General features: G+C 44.3%; 1 protein-coding gene across 1 annotated transcript; it reads left to right on the top strand.

Moving 5' to 3' along the window:
* The first annotated feature begins 1,593 nt into the window (after positions 1 to 1,593).
* angpt2b (angiopoietin 2b) lies at positions 1,594 to 20,224 on the top strand. The gene is made up of 9 exons (XM_076149909.1): positions 1,594 to 2,371; positions 7,075 to 7,230; positions 7,840 to 7,961; positions 9,860 to 10,092; positions 10,831 to 10,955; positions 13,119 to 13,220; positions 15,864 to 16,030; positions 18,612 to 18,742; positions 19,523 to 20,224. The coding sequence occupies exons 1-9, from the start codon at positions 2,069 to 2,071 to the stop codon at positions 19,681 to 19,683; spliced, it is 1,500 nt and encodes a 499-aa protein (XP_076006024.1). The 5' UTR covers positions 1,594 to 2,068; the 3' UTR covers positions 19,684 to 20,224.
* Positions 20,225 to 23,325: the final 3,101 nt, after the last annotated feature.

The following is a 23,325-nucleotide window of genomic DNA, read 5'->3' as shown; positions in this document are numbered from 1 at the left end:
TCTCAATGACACTTGTATCCTGTTGTGTAACTACAGGCAGTGTGAGTTTAAATATTTACTGCGATGATTTCTGGACACACAACAGAGCAGAGACAGTTTGCTTTCTCCAGACGTTTCCATAAGCAATTGCGGCGATGCCTCTTAGATCGTCGCTCGGTTTACTTCAGCTCACTCTTCTGCCTCTGCCAAAAAAAGATCTAATCCCATCCTCATCTCTGGCCTGTCTTCTTATGAAAAACTAAGTGCAATAAAATGTGAACGAGCTCTTTTTATGCTCTCTATCGAGGCCCGCTGGGGGGTGGAACAGCGTTCAGACGTCTCCCTCCGGATATGTTTGGGATCCTCGCTGTGTGCTGAGTATAAGGTTACCCAATAAACTCTCTGTATCCATCTTCCATTTTCACCTCATATACAAACGAGAGACAGAGCCCAAAATATGTTTCACATAAAAAACGGCAGCGTTTTCTGTGGGAAAGATCTCCACGGACACAAAACAGAGGTCTAGAAGAGTTCTCAGATACTATAGGGACGTCACATCCAGAGGGAAACTGTGCGACTCCCTCCCGAGGCATCCAATCACTGGGACAGTACGAAAATGAGATAAAATAGAAGTTATTAGTTGAAGGCACGTGTCATGTTTTGATCAGTTGAGTTCAGCGACTACATGAACTGAATCCGAGTCATTAGCATGCTGAGTGACGCGGCCACACATTGGGTTTTAAAGCCGCTCGGTCATTAGGCGTCCACACAAGGGTGGCACTGTGGAATGCTCATCACCCCCGGGAGATAAGGACTCGGGAGTGCATGAGAAACATTCGAGGGCTCTTCTGGCAAGAACCAGCTAATCCACAGGCAAAAACCAAACGCAGAGAGACTAGGAGGAAACAGACTTCATTTGAAAGTCTAATATGGAGCGTTTCTCATTGGGAGTATTGATCACAGGAAGAAAACAAACGGCTGTCGTATCGGGTGTGTGACAGGGCAACTTCCTTCTTGTCTAGTTATCCTTTGAGTCTTGTTTGTTTGGGTGAGTGGTGCTTAATCAGAATCATACTGAAAGGTAATGGGAAAGAGCGCAAATAGGTGCTGCTGCTGTCGCCACGTCCGTCCTGACGCCGATTGAACTGGACAGTCCTTACAGTGAATGAGGATTCAATCGTTTAGCTGGGAGCGAGATAAGAAAGTAGTGAAAGCGATTGGGAATGGAAAATGATGGAGTTGTGAGAGAGAGCGAGAGAGAGAAAGAGAGTGAGAGAGAGAGAGAGAGTGTGTGCCAGAGAGGGAGAGAGGCAGAGAGAATGGAAGGGAGAGAAAATAACTAAAAAAGAACAAAAAGAGAAAGTTCTTGCTGTTACAGTGAGCGGCGCATATTTTGGCAGCCTCCTCTTCAAACCCCTGCAAACAGGAGTGAGAGGAGGGAGAGATTAAAAAGGGGAATGGTGGCTAAACACACACACACATACCTCTAAGGAGGTGTGTGTGTGTGTGTGTGTGTGCGGAGAGGCACACCTCTCCCCCCCCTCTCTCTCCCTCTCTCTCTCCCTCTCTCTGTCTCCACTTCAAGAGCTTTACCACTTCAGCCAACATCCTGAAGCGGGCCGCGCTCCACTCTCACCCCTCCTCTCGCTTCTCCTGCTGCCTGCCGCATGAAAAAACGGCAGTGAGGAGAGAAACTTTCCAGAAGAGAGATAAATTGTGGATGGGAAGCCTGCGCTCGTTTTCCTGGACTGAGCTGCTCGGGCTGGACATCAGGGCTACAACACGAGGCGATCCCCTCTTCCTGTATGTGTGCGTGCATGCCTGAGTGACTGTGTGCGCACGTGTGTGTTTACCGTCTACCCTCACGAGGAACACTGGCCGAGCAGGAGCTGGGAAGACAGGAAGACATCCGGATGCAGCAGGGAGAGGAGTGTCAGCCAAGGCAGAAGAGGAGACAGGGATCAAACAGAGACGGGAGCAGCAGGAGTTGGACGGAGAAGACAGGAAGAAGACCGAGTCTGAGAGTTGAGGGACAATTGGCCAGGAGACGGAGCACTCTGTCAGGTCCTCCTTCCTCTCTTCCCCTGACATGGGCCGCCTGCTGGCCCTGGCCCTCACCTACTTGGCCCACCTGCTGGCCACCGCCGGCTCGGAGCGCCAACAGCACCACGTGCAGCACGGCCCCTGCAGCTACACCTTCGTCCTGCCCGAGGTGGAGCACTGCCAGCCGTTGAAGGACTTCCAGGTCACCAACACCCTTCAGAGGGACTCGCCAACCCAGGCTGAACCCGACGCGGGCCAACGCAAGCAGAAGGAGAGGCCTTCCTGGCAGGACAGGAAGCTTGAGAGCCTGGAGAGCGCCATGGAGAACAACACCATGTGGCTGCAGAAGGTAGTAGTAATGAGTAAACCAGATTCTTTTTGCGTCTCTGTCTTTCACACAATCTTTCACATACCTCCTGCTGTCATAGTAGGTGCAAGTATTTCCATAAATAGAAAATGCTTGAAAGAAATGGTAGATATCACATTTTCAGGTTTATAGGCTTGACAATAACACATTCAATGGATAACAATAAAGGTAAACCGGACAGAGGGACGGGTCGCTTGATTGGGACTGATCACAGGACCAACAATGTTACGCAATATGTTCAACATTTATTGAGCTCTTTTCCAGATTTAATGGCTGACTGAAGCAACATTATGGTGGTTACTACGTTTCATCTTTGTGCCCCTACAAAGCAATTTCACAAAATGTTTTTCCAGGGCTAAATTATGCCCAAACTGGGTCACTGATGTTTTTGGTTGCTGGATGGCCTTTGAAGGGACCCGTTCAGTAATTGTCTGGATTGCCTTTTATAAGCAATTTTCTTTGGGTAATATTTTTCCTTACAATTACTTTGTGTACTTGTGCTTGTACTTGTAAACATTACACCTCATCAGTATGGACAAAAGTTACTGTAGGATAGCAATCCATGAAGAAGTACAGGGCAGCAAGGACCTGATAGAGTAGCTTTTAGAGGCATTTCCACATTTTCCATGGCTTATGTTCCATGACTCCTTTGACTACAGGTCTGCAGCCTGATAAGTGAATGCCAAACATCTAAAAAAAGCTTACAAAACGTACAAAAAGCTGTCAGGGATCTGGTTTGGAAGCACGAAGGAGCGAGGACACCGTGCCCAGTGTTGATTTTGTGGTTTCCTCTCTTGATAGTTGGAGTTCAAACCTTTTCACAGAAATGACATTGCCTGAGTTTAATACGGTTCTACACAATTCAGATTTTCTTTTTTTGCCACATTTTAAACATTTGCTAGCGTTAAACCCAAAACCTAGACATGCTTGTAGACCTTCGAGTGAAACGCTGATAAATGCACGCATCGACCCTACGCAAAAACATCTGTTGACGAACCTTCATCATAGATACGTTCAGAGGTCATCGGGGACGTCCCGGATGCATGGATGCATATGTTTCCATGATAGCGTGCTAGAATGTATTACATGTATGTGTTTAGCGTGTCTGTATTTAAGACCGCTGGGATGACGGAATTCCCTCTTGCATGACAGGCGAGACGATGAAAACAAAGTTTGCTAATATCGACAGTGCCAAATATGTCTTAGACTGTTATATTATTGTTTCCCAGAAGGCTACAAGTCCACCGAGACTCTTGCCTAATGTTTCGCCTCATACGTGAGCCAAAGTCTCTAGTAACCCCCATATTCTACACTCCCTATGCAGTACATAACACAAATAAGCGTACAGTTTTCCATGCTTATCTGTGGGTCACACATTTTACAGTATCACTTCTGGACCTTTGTGCTTCCAGATGAATGCCCGACTCAAACCAAGTGATGCCAACGCGGCGTCACAATAGTGTTTTGCTTTGCTAAGGTCATCAGCGTACGGAATCAATGTTGCACATTCATCAAGTCCCTCTACGCCCGTCTCTCCATTCTCCTCTGCATCTGTGTGTGTGAACGTATGGTACAACAATCATTCTGTCCCAGTGTTTAGATTGGCCACGTTGATTACACCCAGGAAATGGAAAATGGGGGTATTGGTGAATGCAAACCTGTCACTCCACTTTCTCACTCTTTTACCTCTCGTTTCCTCTCTCATTCTGCTCAATCTGAGCGCCCCTGGGAAGTGTCGATCGTCAACCATCAGATCTCAAACTCTTTGTCTATTTCGCCCACTCTCCCCTGACTCGAAAACACACATACACACACCAAATCCCCCTGTGCATGATCTGTCTGATGCTCAATCTATGAACCTAGCTCCCATGTGAAGCATCCCATGAGGCCATTGTGTGTGTGTGTGTGTGTGTGTGTGTGTGTGTGTGTGTGTGTGTGTGTGACAGAGACAAAAATAGGGAGTGAGCTAAGGCAACACACTTTATCTCATGTGCACAGCTTGCATACTGTTCGTAAAAGCTAATTTGTGTACAGTTGCAGCATGTAAATTCTCTCTGCAATGTGAGGTCATGCCAGTTGAGGAGATGCGGCTCCGTCGCAACAAAACACACTGCTGACACACATATCTCACTTCACATCTGTGCACGGAGACCAATCCATCACAAGCTACACCCCCGCCCCACCCGGGCCAAAAGTGATGCAGTTATAGCAAGATTTCCACAGAAATATCACGACCTCAGAGAGCCACTTTTAGATGTGTATGAGAGGATTCTGGCCTTTGACCCGTTGTGGCGAGGCTTTTTCAGCACCCTCGCGGCTATCTGCATAATGTTTGGGAAGAACTCCAAGAGCTCGAGGCATTCTTCGTGACCCTTTCCACTCAAAGACCCTTGAAAGAAAACACACACCCACATACACACATGCACACACACACACACACACAAAACGTGCATTTCCATCATGTTCCGCAAAGGAATCTCCAAAGTGGACGGGTGTTCCAGATGCCCTCTCTGGGGTTTTCCGAGAAGAAACCGCTGTTTGTTTGCTTTTCTTCTAACCTCCACTCGGCCCTGGTCCGAGTCCTTTCTGCCTCCTGCTGTGCCCTGAGGGGTTGGCAGAGGGGATGGGAGCTTGTTTTTGTTGGTGCTTTAAAGAGCCTGCACAGATTATGCTCATACTGAACTATTGCATAGTGATCAAGGTGGCTTGGTTACCCCAGATGACCCAATTTCCTGGCCCAGAAAGCCTCATTCCTCCTGAAGGAATTCCATGAGCCCATGTTTTTGATGGCTGTGAAATATCAATGATCACAATAAACAGGAAAAAAGGATGATTAAGAGGACTTCCAGGTTCCCAGAAAGACCATAGGGAAGAATACTGCTTTCCTACCCAGGGGAGGAGAGTGCCCCTGGATGTGCCTCCTGACTCAGACAAGGCTGCAGGAAATGGCTATAACATGACGGATATAAAGGTCGGATTTGCTAAATAATAAAAAATAAATAATTGACTTGAAAACACCCGAAGGTGACATTTTTTGATTTCAAATATGATGCACCTATTTCAAGTGTGAAATAATGATACAAATATTTTTCCAGTCTCAGTTTTTCTCCTGCTACATAGAGACGTGCCGAGCAATCTCCCCTGTTCAAGTTTCAGATTTATTACTGCTGGTATCCTGAAAGAAATGAAACGATGTAAAGTATGCAGCGCTGAGTGGCAGAATGAGATCAGGCAAACAGGAAAGGGCGCCGGGTCTTAAAAACATTGGTCTCAATTTTCCTCTGTTGTCTCTTTTCCAACTCAACCTTTGATTTGACTTTAACAGACCCAGCACTTAGCTCGAATGAAAAGTGGATTCACACAACATCGCTGTGAGGCATCAATCATCGCAACACACTCTCTCACCTTCCTCACAATCATAACTGTTATTGTGTCGTAATAGCGACCGTTCTTAGGCGGCTGGCAGATCCGCCTGGCCTGTGAATGGAACTGAGGACAAAAGTGTCTATTGGCTCGACGATTAAGACATCAAGCGACAGATATCTCACCATTTTCTCATCGCTGATCCTTCTTCTGTCTTCCACAATGAATGGTGCTACATCCCATATGTGATGCTTAGTGCAGCATGTAACAGAGCTACAATTAGCTCTTCTGTTTAGTCCATTCCTTGGCCGTGAGTGTATGAAGACCACTGAATTGAGCTCCATCATAGAAGGCGGTAATAGGGATGCTTTGTGCGAAGAGCGGATAGCGGCTTCAGTGTATGAAGCTGATTATGATGCAGGATCTCCAGTTCTCCCTTTGGAATTGGCTTTAATCCACTTGGTAATCACTTTGTAACCTTCACTGTGAATTGATTTTTTTCTTTATTGTCCCAAGGTAGCAAAATGGGACAGATGGACTTATGGAGCGAGAAAGGAAAATCAGGAGGGAGTGAGAGACAAAAAGAGACAGATCACTACCAGGGAAAATATCTTATTGCTGATTCATCTCTATTTGTTTGCTTGACTCATTTCCTACTTCATAGAAAGAGGGGGAAACAGCCTCTCGTGGCCATGCATCATCATAATCCCATTCTTTTCTCTAACGGGCATTTCTACAGAGAATACAAACAGCCGCAGCCTCATCTGAATTCCGTTCGATATTTGTGGATAGCCACTCATTAGCAAGGTAATTCTGAACACTTTCTTCCTGAAGATTTCATTTTCAATTCATGGGCTTTAACGACTGAAGTTTGATCTTTTCTCCCGAGAAAAGTCATAAATATTAATGCGTTCCGTTCAATATTTTACTTTGCTTTATTGCAAGGCACAGGCCATTGCCCGTTAAACGTCGAACAAAATTCCATCGCTCACGGCCGGGAAATTTGTCTTCCAGATGACGTTAGCTCAAAATGGCCACATTAATAACAAAATCTGTTTATTGAACCAAGATGGATGCAAGTCTATTTTTACTCCTGCTGGAAGATATGATGGCTTTTCTCCATGTTTCTTTCTCTGAGCGTATGATTGATTACAGTGCGTAGGCAGCACACAAATATCATGACTCTAGGTGCACTGAACAGCAAAACTCACTAAAATATTTTACTAATATGAGATTATACAATATCACACAGTTTTCTTCTCCAGCTTAACAAAATCTGACATCCTGGCTAATATTTCCAGTGTCTGATTGTTCTCTTGCAGCTGGAGAACTTCATCCAGGAGAACGTGCGCTCCGGGATGGAGGAAATGAAGAGAACTGCCGTCCACACCCAAACAGCTGCCATGTTGGAGATGGGAACCAACCTCCTCAGCCAGTCGGCTGAGCAGACTCGCAAGCTGACAGACGTGGAGACCCAGGTGAGGCCGTCACCAAGGATTTGAGTAAAGCTGAGAGAAGCCTGTGGGGTCACGACCACAGACTTAAAACAAATGATGTCGCTTGGGAACATCGTGACGAGCAGGTAATTACATGCAAATCAGATGCAAACCCACTGAGAAGCCGTGCTCACAGGTGGCAACGGCGGCTTTAAACCAGCTGGTATTTGGTTCGACAGGCTCTGATTGACACAGTGAGTTGAGTTAGTCGTCTGACAACAAGCCAATTAAAACACGGAGCTCAGCGCCACAACACAGATGTGTAGTCAATCGTATAGAGGAGCTGTTTTTACAGGCTGGGCTGTTTTGGTCCACGCTCTTTCATTTTCCCTTATCAAAGTCGATGTAAAATCACAAGCTGTACAAATACTAGAGCTTGCTTTGTTGAAGTTTTTGTTTTATCTGCAACTTCAAAACACAAATGTGTCACTGCGGCATATGAGATAAATACGGCTCAAATTTGCAGATCAAAGGATGCGCATAACGAGCCCCCCTGGTGTTATTCTAATTATTCATCTATTCTTTCCTCGGTCCAAACACCTCTCATACCTGTGCAAGCGCATTTAGTGTTATGTTTCTGCTAATCCATAGGTGTTAAACCAGACGAGTCGCCTTGAGATTCAGCTGCTCGAGTACACCCTCTTCACGACCCAGCTGGAGAAACATATTCTGCAGCAGACCCAAGAGATCTCACGCCTCAGTGATAAAAACAGGTGAATACACACACACACTTGATAATATATTGAGGGCAGCAAGTTTAAAGGCAACATAAGACTCCCAGTGTGCGTTTGCTGCTAGGACATCAAGGAAATATATTTTAAGCGCAACTGACGCCATGGAAACTTAAGTTGCAGATTTGTTGTGTTGGTTGCAACAATTAGTATTCGATTTAGGAGACATGATGAAGACGTTACACTGACATGTGCTGTGGTGTTTTTAAACGCCTTTCAATTTTCCGTTGATGGCTTTGATTTCTGAAGGTGGAAGTGTTTTGTTTGTCTGGTTTTCCACTTCTGTCCGCTTGTGCTGGTTCCTAACGAGCGCTGTGCGAATTCACTACTTACCGCGCACTAGTGGATTTTCTCTGACTAAAAACCAACCTGACATTCAAGTTGACACAAAGATGAATCTGCTTTCATGAGTTCCCTTCCCTCTGCTGCCGATCCACATACTGGAAAATTGCATCGTTGCCGATAGAGAAGAAGTCATCCTGAAGCTTACACCATATTTGAAAAAGGACCTTCTCTATGTGTGTGTGCATTCTTTAGTATGTGTTGGGGAAAGGAGCGGAGGTTCCTATACTTCTCTCGAGTAACAGGAGGTCAAATTATGGCCAACAGGGTGTTGGGCGACGTGAGAGGAGAGGGTGTTTATTTTCCTCTCTTTGTACGCAGCTGTTTATCATTCCATCCATCTGTACCAAGTGCGACCGGGGGAACTCTGTGCCCCAGCTCCACCACCTGTTACACATCTGGCCCTGCTTGGCCCTTTGGCCCCCCCGTCCTTCATGTCGGTGACATGGCTCTGGCATGTAAATAAATTAATACATCATCACAAGGGCAACTGGCATGATGGGATGCATGAGATTACGAGGGTCATAGTAGATTTGCTGCTAGGCAGCTGTGAAGCTAAACAGAAATAGGGACTCCAGCGGTTGTGAGAGGGACTACTGCTGCTGATCCTTCAAGGCCTGGAGCCAGCTGGGAATGCTGCCAACTAAAGAGCCCAGAAAGAAATATTTGTTTTCATAAGCATTGCACGTTAAGTGTTAGTAAGGAGTGTGGTAGGAAGTGCAGTACATTGCAGAGAGACAGAGTAATCCAATAGCAATACATCTTATCATAATAATAATTGGCATGAGTTCATAAGCATAACAGTTTAAATGGCTCTGCTATGCTATATTGGCTCTGTCAAAGCATTGACTGTTTAAACAAATTCCGTGCTGGATCAGTCCATTAAACTAGGAATGATCCTCAAAGTAAAACACACAAAGGAGCATAATCTGTTAAATTTGCCACTTTTATCGATTCTTCTGCCTCAAAGCAAATCTCAAATGTAAACGATGTACAAATTGATTTGAATTGATTGTAGCTCCATTCCAGGGTTCATACAGAGACCTTTGCCGCAGGTGAGACACGTATACGTTTCCTCTGGTGAGTGTGTGTACACGGGTCTGAAAAGTAGCTCGCTTGTTCAATGGGCGTTTGGATTGTTTCAGTAAATAGCTGCTGCACAGTCATTAGTCAGAGCAGTAAAGATTGGCCTGCAGGGATTTATGGTGTTCATTTGGAGCTGGGGGCGTGGCACAAACACACACACGCACACATACAAATGCGCACTCGTAGACAAATTGTCAGGCTAATTCATAAAATGTTACACTAGTGAGAGTTGACGACAGAGAAGCTTTATTAATGACCTTCAATTATCTTACCCATACTGATAATTACCCACTGGATGCAAGTACGCAGGGAACTTTGGATTCTATAATGAGAAGAAACAAAAGAACACACACACAATACAATCTTCATTTTCTAATGCACTGAAAAAAATGTTTTCAGAGAAACAAACCCAATACTAAAGTCAGGATGGATTTCTGCAATGTCTTTGTCAGTTTTTTGGAACAGAGGCTCTTAGCGCTGGAGGCTCGGTACGGCAGGGAGCTGCAGGGTCTGCAGAGCGAAAAGCTGCAGGTTCAGGAGCTTCTGGAGAAGCAGAGCGGCCTGGTCAGTCAGCTGCAGGGCGAACTGGGCAGCTCCACTCACAACAGCACCTTATTACAGAGACAACAGGCCGTGCTGTCAGACACGGTTCAACAGCTGCTGGCAAGGGTCAAACACTGCAACGGTAAGGCACAAGGGTTGGGGGGGGCCTGTGTTTAGATCGCAATGAAATCATTTTAATTAGCCCAGGAAAGACATCACACTGACCTGAATATATCAACAAACGTAAACACGGATAACCTACAAGACAAGTCAGTTAACATATCTGTAAAAAAACTGCTTTTATGCAACTTTTACATAACAAACCTCCTCCGAGGCCAAACCTTTCTCTCGAACTTGGCGTATCACATGTGCTTGACTTTTATAATCTGAATCTTTGGCCTTGAACATCTTCCCACAGAGAACGATGATGTCTCCATCTTTATTTGTTGAGCGCTGGGGCTCATTCAGGAAACATTACAACTGTTTGTACTTTACTGAATCAGTAGGATCTCAGCCAGGTGATGGTGGCAGTTGCATATAACTCCTATCTGAAAATGTATTTCTGACCACCAGATCCAAATCCAATGGTGGCAGGAGTTTCAGTTTGAAGGCCGGCTGACAAAAGCTGGAAAGTGGGTCTAAAGCTGTTTATACATCTGGAATTCTTGTATCTATTGCAGCCTTTTGATTCGAAAATATGAACTATGTCAGCTTTACATTCGAGTCGTAGAAACATGACATACACGCATGTACTGCAGGCTTTCCAGGCTATAAAAAGGAAACATTTTCATTTCCATGGGAACTCACATGTGGTTGAAATTTGTGTCCAAACGCCATAAGGCTGCCATGTGTTAACACGCGCGTGCACGTTAACTTGCAGAAATCTCCAGTATGGTCGAGGAGGAGCCGGCTGCGTTCGGGGACTGTGCGGAGATCCTTCGATCTGGCGTGACAGAGAGCGGAACATATACCCTCCATCTGCCCAACTCCACTCAGACTGTGAAGGTACTAACGCTTTAAAGGCCAATTCTTCTAAATATCATGTAATTCACTGAAACATTAAAAGAATCATTTCAACTATATTTCTTGGAGTATTTTTCACCCCTTTTGACATTCAGAGGGACTGTTGTGTTTTTATTCGCCACAACAAGCTGGGGGAAAAACAAATTAGTTGGGTGTAATGGGATTCTGCTGGATTTTTGGCTTAGACCTTGATGGAAATGCCACGTTGGGTTACAGAGAGCAACAATAATAAGCAGCAGGAGCCCCGCAAGCTCCAGCGTGAGTGAGCGCGTGCAGCTGAATTCGTAAGTCAGAATAGTTTGTGAGTCACCTCCACTGACCTGAAGTAGCCAGCCGTTGCTAACTCACCCGTGGTGCACACAACAGCAGGCCCGAGTCAAAGCTACACTTCTACGCCGAACCTCTCCACAGCCCAGAGCTCAGTGAAAATATTTTTTGTTATTCAGAACTCTCTCGCTCTCTCTAGGCTTGCTGGCTGGCACCATCTCCTACTGCCTCTGTTTCCACCCCCTGTTTTTCCTCTTCATTTCCTGTGAGCGCGGCAGCCAGCTGTTTGGCACCGCTGCCATGTGTTTCCTGCCAAGTGGAGCCAGTGTAGATTTCCACTGAAGCGAGTTAGAGCGCCTCATATCATTGCCGCTTTCAATCTGCGACATCTAACGCCGCTGTGGCTGGCACACTGGGTGGCTGCATCAAAGAGGGGCAGACACAAATTGGCCAATTTTCATTGCAGAAAGGGAGCTCACTCGATTGGATGAGACACACAGACATATCTATGGATCTGCCTGCCTGGCTGTCTGTCTGTCTCTGGTGCTGGAAAAGGTCAGATCAGAAAGACTTCTTTTATAATTGGTGTCTCACACACAACCTTACGGTATTGTTGCTGGCAGATATTGACAACAAACACATTTATTCCCGTCATCATCGAGGCTCACATGATAGAGTGAGGGAGCAGAGAGCTACATATTCATCACAATGCTCTCAAAACACACACCTAGAAACTATTCTGTCCCCTGAAAGCCCCATGCAAATTATTATAACCATGATATGTTTGAAATCAGAATAATCTTCCACATGTCTGGACTTCTGTCTTTTATTGTAATGGATTTGGCCCCAAATGGTTCCTAATATTAAGCACATTTTGAGCATTATAAAGCATGGATGCGGTGTAAATAAATCAGTATTGATGACCACAGTTAGGAAACAGAGAATTCAATTTCAAGTCTGTGTTTTTTGTATTCTGCATGTTGCCTTACACTGCCTGAACATTACCTTAATGTGCCCGGAGATATTCACATCATATTCTGAGGTGAGGGACCGTCAAAAAATTGCAATTTGAGCTTGATTGACCAATGCTATACTGGGAAAAGCGGTGGAAAACCTCATTTTTAGCAAGAAAATGACAAGTTCAGATGCGATCCCCTGAGATGCTGTTCACATGCCAGCATCCACGCCACAGGATTCCAGCCAGAACGGGTGGGTGGACAGGAAGTTCAGTTACCAATTCAGTTACGGAAAAAGGCCAAGCCCGGGTTAACGAAAATCAGCTCCATTATTTAATCTCCAGCCAATACAGAAGAAACCAGATGGAGCAAACAGGAAGTGATGAAACCCTCACACATCCTACTGAAGGATTTAGGGTCATGTACGTCTCTAACTCTGTGAACATATAAATTGATGTGAGAGCTCATTCTAACTGTTAATTAAAATAAAAGTTTCAGTTTCAAATTCTGTCACTTGATGAATAAGTCAATCCATTATTTGTTCCTCCAAACTTAAGTTTGTACAGCAAATTTGCAGCCAAGCACCAGAAAAAACAGTGTGTGGAAACCAAAGACCTGCCCAGTCTCACTACTGAGTATAACAACGCGCTCAACATGTTTGTCGTCCTCTGCAACCTGGCTCTTATGGTCACATGACACCCTGTCCTCCCACCTTGTTTCTGAGGCTTCCAGGGCAGCAATCACCTCACTGTGCTCTCTACCTCTCCTTTTCTACTCTCCGAAAATTGTAGGGTGGGGTATCTTGACTCAAATCCCAGTTTATGACAAAGGCTCGTCATTGATTGGCCATCACTGTCAAAAATGGTTTGAAATGAATGAACAGGAATAAAATGTCGCGGTAACATGCTCTTTTCTCCCACAGGTGTTCTGTGATATGAAGACCAGAGGTGGGGGATGGACAGTGCTGCAGCATCGCAGAGACGGATCTGAGGACTTCAATCGCGGGTGGAGGGACTACAAAATGGTAAACTCAAGAGTGGTACATTGGTATAACTGTTTTCTAGATTGTTCATCAATGGTCATGCATCCAAAACGGTAGTCCAAGATTGCTGAATGAAACTTGAGACAGCTATGAGACATCGTAATTAGCAGTTAAACCTTTAGGACCAAAATCTCACAGTGTGAATACGTCTAGAATTCAGCCTATAGGAACACCACAACAAATGTCATGAGAACGTTGCAGAGGTTCAACCAGGTACAAGAATGGCAACAAGTCTCCATTCCTTGTGTATACAAAGTAAATTTCCAGAGACATCATTCAATTCTGTCAAATCACTTTGACACAGATCTGTAATCACATCTATGGGAACCTTTGATGGTTTCTCTCATTCTCAATATTCAACCTCACAAACACTTTCACACTGATTAAGCACATTTTCACAGTGACTGGCTTTTCATTTGATCAGGGATTACACATTGACATGATGACTTGAGTCCAGAATGCTGCATCAGCTGGACTCCTTCTTTGATTTTTGGTCGTTTTGGCCATCAATAAGCCGATAACTAAAGTTCTCCGTATCGGTCACTTGCTTTTCAATGAGCAAACTCATAATTTGCATATAAATGGTCGATGATCGGCAATTCCGTGCTCAGCATTGTGGGATGGGACAGCAGGTTCCAATAACTGTCCACGGGTGGTTTGGCACAGAGAGGCGTGGGATACCGGCGAGCCTGTGATCCCCGGTGACCCGCGGTTGTTGTATTTGGCTGCCCTCATGTTCTCTACAACACCCCCCTGTGTTATTGCACCTGCTCACGCTCCCTCTATCCCTGTCATCCTCCCACACACACACACACACACACACACACACACACACACACACACACACACACACACACACACACACGGACACAGAACACTGCCGTTAGCATCCATTCTCAAGATCACAAATGAGAGCGAAATGAAATTTTGGTAATGAAAGTAGCAGCTTTTCCAAAATACATACCCCCCACCCTTCAAAAAAACAAAACAAACAATGACGGGAACCCAGGCACCCAGGCACCCGCAGGAGAGCCAATTTTTTTTCACACCTTTGGCATACACTTCAGTTGGATCCATTTGAATAATGCTCCTCTGAACCCCGCAACAAAGTTCTCTCAATAGAATCAATATTCCTTTTGTGCGGCGACGACAGAAAAACACTCGTTGCCAGTCCACAATATGAATCAGCCAGCCTAGTTGGGGGGGCTGGGGGGGAAGGGGTGGTAGTTAGATTGGACAGAGCGGCAATTTGTCTCTCACCCTCTACAACAAATCAATTGTGGCAGCATGGAAATAAAATGCGGAGAGGGAAGAGATGTGATTGCCGATTGAAAAAAGGAAAGCTTCAAAACTCTCTCAAGAACAATATTTTCCCAAGTGGATGATAAACATTTGGCTCCAGTTAAGGCGTGGGAGCATGGGGGGGGTGTAGATATAACGTATGCGCTAGAGTGCTTCAGTGCCCCGTTTCACAATTCATATCCTCTGAAGTGAATTCTGGGCCAGTGTTGATCAAATGTTGCACTCAGGTCCAAAGATAAAAGCGCTCGCCGTACATTTTCACAACAAACAAAGCCAGGACCCCCACACTGAGACAAAACAGAGGAACACAAAGAGGAAAAGGTGTGTGTCGCAGGCAGGCTGACTCTGAAGTTTTGCCCTTTTCTTACCAGAGGGTAAATAACAAAAATCAGCCTTGTTGATCCTTGTTGATCTACCTGCCAGGAAGTGACATTTCGTACTCGACAGCCTTCTAAGTACTTCATCAAACAAAGCCACATTTGTTTCCTCCTCCTCATCCGTCTCTTTAAACAAGGACGTTGTTTTTTATCTGTCATTCCCGTGGAGTGAAATCATTCGTTTGCGTAGTGACACCTTTCAGTCACAGTCGTCACGTTTCCTTTTGTGAACCCTAACCCTAACCCTAACCCTTGTTTCTCATCATTCAATCCTCCACCAGTAAACGTCGCCTCTTAACTTGGCTGCCTCCAGTTGTACCGTAACCACAGTTCTGTCTGTTCTGTAATTGCTTAATTATGTTGATATAATTGAGGTTTTAAGGCGGGTGTAAAGAAATTACAGTCTTTTATTTAGATTAAAGCAGCGCAGTGGTTTCAAAATGGTTCCCTGGTGGGTGGATATGAAATCTATCAGATACACCGCTTTTAAAATGAAATCAAGCACTCTGATGTTTCGCAATTCATTCTATATTACGTGTTGTTTACTATGCCAAAGAGTGAGAGAGAACATTTTGTAATGCGGTCGTGTCAATGTCGAGTTTTCACTTTGCCGCAAAATGATATAGTGCAGAATTCAAGGTAAAAGTTCAAACAAACAACGCATTGGTCGAAAATCAAGTCTTCATTTCAAGCAGTCCGGTTCTAGGCAGTGTAAGGGTGAAACATTAGTACAAATTAAAGTCTCAATTGTCTGGTCAATAGCTTTGGGAGTGAAGTATTTCAGTTCAGACTGTCAGAAGCCATCAGAATGATAAATGTTACTTCTTAAATTGAGGTCTATTTCCATGTAATTCATAAAACACTTGGCAGATGGCTGGTAAAATCATCCCCCCTTGTTAAAATGTTTTCATTTTCGATTGTTTCTCCCTCTTTGTATCCATTCCAGGGCTTTGGAGATCCGTCTGGGGAACACTGGCTGGGGAATGATATCATCCACAAGCTGACCAGCTCCCAGGATTACAGTCTGCACGTCCAGCTAACGGACAGAGAGGGGAACGAAGCCTACTCACAATACGACCGCTTCTTCATCCATGGGGAGGACGCCAACTACAGGTAAAGTACCAAACACTCAGATGATAATGTTTGCAATGACGTACTTAGGATTTCGGACCATCATCATCAGAATTTCTCACACGTTCTCGGATTTTGGAGCTTGCTTCTATACCGGTAAATTGTTTTCTTAGGAGGCTTTTTTCTCCGTTGTGAAGAAATCGTTTCCACCGTGTTAAACCTTTTCAATCTTTCCCTTCCCCTTTGGGAGTAAAACTCTAGATGTAATGACAGAATAGAGGCTGTTATTGTGAGTTAAAATTAATTTTCTATTTACTCTCTCCTTCGAGTTAAAGACCAGCTCGGGCCACTTTAAAGAGCAGGCAATCTAGCTGATGAGCTTAGCCGAGGCTGTGCAGGCACTTTCTCTCTCTCCCGCCTCCACTTTTCTTTGCTATCATCTCCGCCACTGTTGTCCCCCGGAGAATCCCCAGGGGCCGCTAAATTCACCAGAGAATGAGCTGAATGCTCAGCAATGCCTGCCCCTGTCGGAAAAACTGACAACTCAAACAAAGCTCCGCGGCAACCCCCGAGATCACTAATAAGATTAGGCGTGGGTGTGCTGAACCCAAGCTGCCTCCGAAATAGACAGAAATAAAACACAAACCCAGATAGCAGCGATTCGATTTACGTCTAAATTCATTGAAATTGTCTCTTGTTGGCAGAAGGTTCCTGCCGATGTCCTTTTAGCACAAATCACAGTCACATGTAGGGCAAACGCTCTCCAAGATTCCTAATCAGGCAGTAAATTGCATTTGCATAGAGTTTGTTCTACACAAGCAGCACAGTGAGACGGAGCGTTCACATATTTTGCCGTGGGCCACTGTGTTTAAAGTGAAGCACCTGAAAGGAGCTACCTCTGAGATCATGTTCCAGTTAACTCGTTCAATATGTACCAGCTTTATTTGAATGCTGAGGTCGCTGGCTTCGTCTGTGGGTTTATATTAAAGCTCGGCGCTGCTATGCAACTCCTCAGCCAAGGCAGCCCTCCTTCTGAGCTGCATCCAAGGTTCTCCCTCGAGCAACACAAAGGTCTTCACCTACATCTCTGGAACATTATTCATATATTAATCATCAGCATTGACAAGTCACTTTCTCGTTTGAGGTAACCCAGAGTGGCCATTCTCACAGCAAGGCAATGCTCCAACAGATATCAGAGGGGACAGACAAAGCTTTTTGCTGTTTTTCCCTCTTGTGCTCCTCGTGTTGAGTGTGGTCAATGTTGCAAAAGTTGGTCGTTCCTATAAAAATTCATCAACTAAGTCCAGAACTGCCCTAAAAATGAACTGCCAAGTGATACATTTTTATTGTATCCATTCTGAAAATATTTTTTGTTCTAGATCAGATTCAACAACAGTTTTCACAAAGCACTCATGTATGGACCCCTCTTAGGATATAATGAGGATTTCAACAAATTCTCTGAAAAAAAAAAAAATTCTTAAGCTTCATAGCCCATTTTCACTCAGTGAGCACATTACAGGATTTGGAAGAGGATTTGAGCTTCAGGTGTGTGGGTTTATTTTCAGCATTTATACATATTTCCTGAGTTTTTAAAAAGTGCCAGTTTAAAATGCTTCCCATTTTAAAGGTTTTCCAGCCAATACACTCTATGCAAAATTCTTTCAGGCCCTTCCAACTCAGGTACAGAAACCATTCAATCATTATTCAGGCATTAACAATTAGGAGTAGGTGTATATGAAGCGATGTGTGCGGCGAATATTTGGGATCATTTTGTTTTTAATTGGGGGAGCTCTACACAGTACAACAGCCATCCACTCTCCATCCATCCTCTCCAACATTCTGTCATTCTGCTCTGCCCGTTTCTTACTCCCTCTGACCTGCCCCGCCGACTTACAAATTGAAGAGGAGGAGGAATCTTCATTTAGTCATGGTGCCCTGGGGTCACATAACTCAGGGAGGAGATTCCAGCACTTACTCGACAAAATGACGGGGCAGAGGAGAGGGCAGATGCCAGGCCTGACCTCCTCATCCAAGCTCCTCAGGCTGGCATTGACACACAGAAACATTGGCACACGATGCATAATAACTCAGAGTCAGAGCATTTTCTGAAAATGAAAGCTTTCCGACTGTGTAGGTTGTTTGAAAAGTCACAGCGTGGCGGAGAAATAACGAGCAGATCTTTAGGTTAGTTTCTGCATTGATGTACGGTGACCCTGGGAAACCGTGAGAGGTGTTGTGCACACACGCTTAAAGTCTATGATGTGTTACAGGTAATAAATGACTTCATTAGCTTTGATTCCTGAGTGGCAGTGAAGCCACAGCTACGGATGATTCTAATTCGCCTCCGCAATTGAGTTTGATGTGAAAGCACGAGCTGAATCCCAACGTTGTGCCGTGGCGAAGGAAAGGCCTTCACCCCTCCACATTTAAGATTGCTGCAGATGTAGTCAGTTTTACCGAATTAACATCTGTCTCCTGTAAAGTCTTAGTTTAATATTTTGCCACAGATCAGCCCAATTAAAAAACAAGATCGTTCTACATGGAGTTTATGTACATGACATACTCGACGTAGTATTGAAGTAACACATTTGTCTTTATCCTTCCTGCTTTTCCCAAATCCCAGTCTCCATGCAGAGGGCTTCAGCGGCATGGCGGGAAGAAAGAGCAGCCTCACGCTCTCCGACACCCCGTTCAGCACCAAGGACAGAGATAACGACCACTGCACCTGCCAGTGTGCACAGCTCGCATCCGGAGGTACAAAGATTCCATCACTCCTCCTCATCTAAGTACATCAAACGCAAAACTAATCGACGCCCAGACGTTTACAACGGGAAGAAGACCATCTTGGTCTCAAGATGCTTATAGGCAATAAGAACCAGCACGTTCAGGCTTTGCTCATTCGGACAGTCAGCACTGCATTTAATAGATCCTTCTTTCCGTGAGACCTGCAACACTGACAGTGAACTGAGACTGAAAACAAAACTAAAACATACAGTTCCACCTATTACTGTATACCTTTAGGTGTAAAGTGCCTTCATGTCACTTTTTGTACAAATCGGACCTTTAGTCATGAAATTATAGTTGCTCATTTCAAGCGGCCGGCTCCAGAGTAGAGCAGACCTCCACCTCTGAGTGCCGGCCTTCCACACTGTTCATGAGGGCATGAGACCCTTTGGGGTCATTAAAAAAGGGGCACTTTCTCTAGGTAAGGACAGTAACTATCCCTTTCCATTTTCCAGTTAACATTCTGCCCATGCACTTCCTCACCTGCCATACTTCCTTTTACGCTGATTAAGGAAGTAGCCAGTTCATTGATTAATCCACACACTTGCCCTAATGTACAGGCATAATTCAGAGTACTTTAATGTACTGAAAGTGTAAGTCTGCTTGCTAATGATCCATCTACTTGTAAACGTCCAGCAGTGTTTTCATTTCCCCTCTGCACCAATATTAAGCTGAGTTACAGCTGTACATTTGCATACATTTGTTACTCACTTTTCCCCTTAAACCCTCTGGCACGTTTCCTCCCTGCAGGTTGGTGGTTTGAGGCTTGCGGGCCTTCCAACCTGAACGGAATGTACTACCCCAGCACGTCCACTGTGGTCCGCTACAACGCCATCAAGTGGTACTACTGGAGGGGTCCCAACCTGGTAGCTACCGAGACGACCATGATGGTGCGTCCGGCCAACTTTTGAGGAGGCGGCGACGTGTTTGTGATATCGAGATTGCAGGAGAACAAAAGTTGTCTCTGACAGTAAAATGAACGATACCCAGGAAGTGGTGTATTCTTGGAGCAAATCTTACTTTTTGGTGGTTTCAGCTTCTGGAATTCTTCTATTTTGAAATGGTGCCTGGGGAACGTATGCAGACTCTTAGCCAATGGCCGACGTTTCAGGAGTTCCACCTCCAAACCCTACGGGCAGAAAACCCACACAACATTTTCGTGAAGACTGAAGAGAACATAAGAGAGACGGTGCGGGACAGTGTGAGCAGCAGTTACGCAGTGAATACAGGCTTAACAAATTTTAACAGTTAACATTTACAAACACTTCATAGCAACACAACTTTTTAAATTCCAAAATATGAAGATTTGATTTTCTCTGTCTGCTTACTGTAAACTGATTTATAAATTACTATAATACATATTTAAGTCGTTTTTATATAAAAAAGCTTTAAAATTAAATATCAAACCTGCTTGTTTTTAGGATTTTGTGATTTTTTTTGTGATTTTATCCAAACTGTCCCCTTACCGGGCTTGATGGGTGAGAGTGTGTGTGGCAGAGAGAAGCCACTGATTCAGATACAGAATTTAGAGTCTGCAATATGAATATAAACATATTAATAAGCTGCAGTCTGTTTTATTTACAGCAATCTATTTAAACAGCAGCACAGTGTTGAGCCTCCCCTGAGTGTAATCCATATACAGAAATATATGGGGGAAATCTAGCTTTATTTTACCACTCACCATGATTTTATTTTATTTTAACATCAAACATCATGATTGATGTCTTGCTGACAGGCCGGCGTGCTTTGTTGTGACCTTGACAGTTTTGGCTGTAACTCCACAGCCTTCATCCCAACTCTGGCAAACCACAGCCAAGAAAATCGTGAGGTGTTTTAAGAAGCAGGAGAACTGAATAGTGGCCTGGGATGAATAATAAGGAGACAATAGAACTCTACACACGGTCCAAGCGAAGAGGGATGATGAGGCCCAGCACAACTTTCCTGTACAGGCGACATCGTTCCCACAAAAAGCTACCAGGTAAAGACAGAGCAGATCCCCACGTTTGATTGTCTGATCACCATCAGAAGCTGCAGAGTATAAACCAAACTGTACTTTTGAGGTCAGAAACGTCTATAGTCTAAAGCTTTATGCATGGTACTCCTAAGGAATTGTAGTCCGATAAAATAGGGTTGTTAATGTAAATGATTGGCCATAAGCTGATTTGATGTGATTACATTGATAGGGAATGATTTGATTATACTCCATATACTCAGTATGGTATTTACAAATATGCCTTAATTATACACTTTTACTAGAGAACAATACAGCACAGAATAGAAAATAGAGACCTGGACCTAGGCAAAGTAAACCATTCCAGTCTACAAATTAAGAAATTGAGTTGAAATATAGAAATTGGGCTGATACACTTTATAAAATGTCTGCTAAATGAAAACATCACTGTAAACTACTTGGGGCCAATTAAGCTCCAACTGAAAACTTAACCAAAGTGTTAAGTTTAGAAACAGCTTAGGAACACAGCCTGTGAAGCGCAACCACCAAAATGATGTAGAGGAAAACACACGCGCAGACTCACAGGAGGAAGCACGGAGGGAAGGGAAAAAGGTCTTAATGTACAGACTTAACAGGCTTTATACAGTTTAGTTGCACTGTGTCTAAAAGTCATAAATGGTTGCACTCTAGTACAAGGAAGGTACATCGGTTTTAACGTTACGAATCAATGCGGTTGAATCGCCGCTTTAAAAACATGAAACATGTTTGATACGCTGTTTGATCCGAGTGCGTAGTGCAGGTGCTCGCCTTGATGCCGCTCCCACAGACTCTACTCTAACAAGGCACACATGCTGGACTCAGGAAGTCAGATGGACGCCGTCCTGCAACACCGCTCTGATGAATCATCCAATAACACTGGTCCCTGTGGTCCCCATTAGGAAGCAGATGGGCTTCACCTCCAGTAACAATGACTCGTATCTATGGGTGCGCGTGCAACCAGGCTCGCTCGGTGACGGCGAGGAAAACACAGGGGTACGTCTGCTAATTGTTGTGCTTCATCAGAAAACGGACGAAAGAGTTAGGGTGCGTTTCCAGGTCCCCAGTGCGATTCATCTCTGACGGGGGTGTTGTAGAGATAATACAAAGACAAAGATGAGGCCAAATGAACTACAGGTCAAGGCCGTTAGAGGTGTGAGGAAAATATTCCCTTTAAGCTTACATGGGATTTAACAACAAATGGCTTTCGTGAGTGCAGCTGACATCCAGGCTCAAGCTCCTCTGCGTCTTTGATTTACTACTCTACTAGGAAATATGCAGGAGCTGCTCAAGACAATAAAACTACTCAGAGGGATAACAGCGCCGTGCTACCGTGCCCGGCCATATCTTACGCCTCCATTAAATGTATGTGTATAAATATACGACGCAATCATGGCAGAATTTGCGGGGGAAACTGCACATATCATCAAAACTGGACCCACTGCCAGCCAAGCATCCGATATACAGCTACAGCTACGGTGGGGAGGACAGAAGAGCGCAGATGGAACACCCCCCCACCACACACACACACACACACACTGCTTGTATGTAGTGACCCACACTGCTAAACAAGTTTATTATGACCTCCAAAAGCTGGACAGGTGATAGATCACTGCTAGGGAGGCCGGGGGGTGAATCCATCAAAGCGACTTTTATAAAGACTGCTTCTTGATTTGGACCGCTGGCTCAACAGATGAGAGCGCTTGTGTTCCGGTCCAGCCAGGCAGCACGGGGGCGGGGTGGCGGTACTGGATCACAAAGTCCAGTCGCTCTTAATTAGACAAGATATTTGTAGTCAAAGCAATAAACTTGATCATTTCAATTGATCATGTTTGATAAAGAACACTCCAGATGGGATCCCAACCCCAAAAACAGAAGCTTATATGATAGGAGAGTCTTTTGTTAATAAAAACAGGGCCGGCCATAGTATTCTGGTGGTCCTAATGAAAAGGACACCCTTGCTTACTTTACAACACTGTATTTCAATACATACACATTTCTTCATTGCTTGAAGCAATCACAGCACATATGTATTGAAATAGAAGAGTGAGAACTAGAGTTTTGAAAAGTATTAAAATAGAGAATATACAGTATTACTATAACAATTTAACAATTCATGGTGCCTATAACATGTTCCTAAAAACATGGCACCAGGTGTTCCTAATAACATAGCACCATGTGTTCCTAATAAAATGGCACAAGGTATGAAATGGCACCAGGTGTTCCAATAAAATGGCACCAGGTTGATCTATGTTGTGCATTTACTGAAATCATTTTTTTTATAAAAGATTCTTAGATTCCATGATTTCCATACATACCAAAAATGTTATACACATAAGACGAATGTGTATTTAATTCTAATATTTTATACAAAGAAACTACACAGTAAATCATTTTGTTGTTTAAAAATGTTTCATCTATCTAGAAAGTAACTTGGAGTGGAATTCGAGGAAAATTAGGATTAACGAGAAGGTTTGAAGACCAAACCTTCCCACTCAAATGCATCCAAACTAAACAGCATGAGCTGGATCAGCCTATACCAGTCAATATACGATTTTGACATATG

This window comes from Genypterus blacodes, unplaced genomic scaffold (assembly GCF_046128005.1).
Source record: "Genypterus blacodes isolate CSIRO-AG114 ecotype Tasmania unplaced genomic scaffold, CSIRO-AGI_Gbla_v1 ptg000048l_1, whole genome shotgun sequence".
Lineage (NCBI taxonomy): Eukaryota > Metazoa > Chordata > Actinopteri > Ophidiiformes > Ophidiidae > Genypterus > Genypterus blacodes.
This window is presented reverse-complemented; position numbering and strand designations above follow the sequence as displayed.

Coding starts and splice junctions, on each gene's coding strand:
- angpt2b (XM_076149909.1), top strand. CDS start 2,069: ATGGGCCGCCTGCTGGCCCTGGCCCTCACCTACTTGGCCCACCTGCTG. Junction 2,372..7,074: donor ACACCATGTGGCTGCAGAAG/GTAGTAGTAATG, acceptor GTTCTCTTGCAG/CTGGAGAACTTCATCCAGGA. Junction 18,743..19,522: donor TGCACAGCTCGCATCCGGAG/GTACAAAGATTC, acceptor TCCTCCCTGCAG/GTTGGTGGTTTGAGGCTTGC.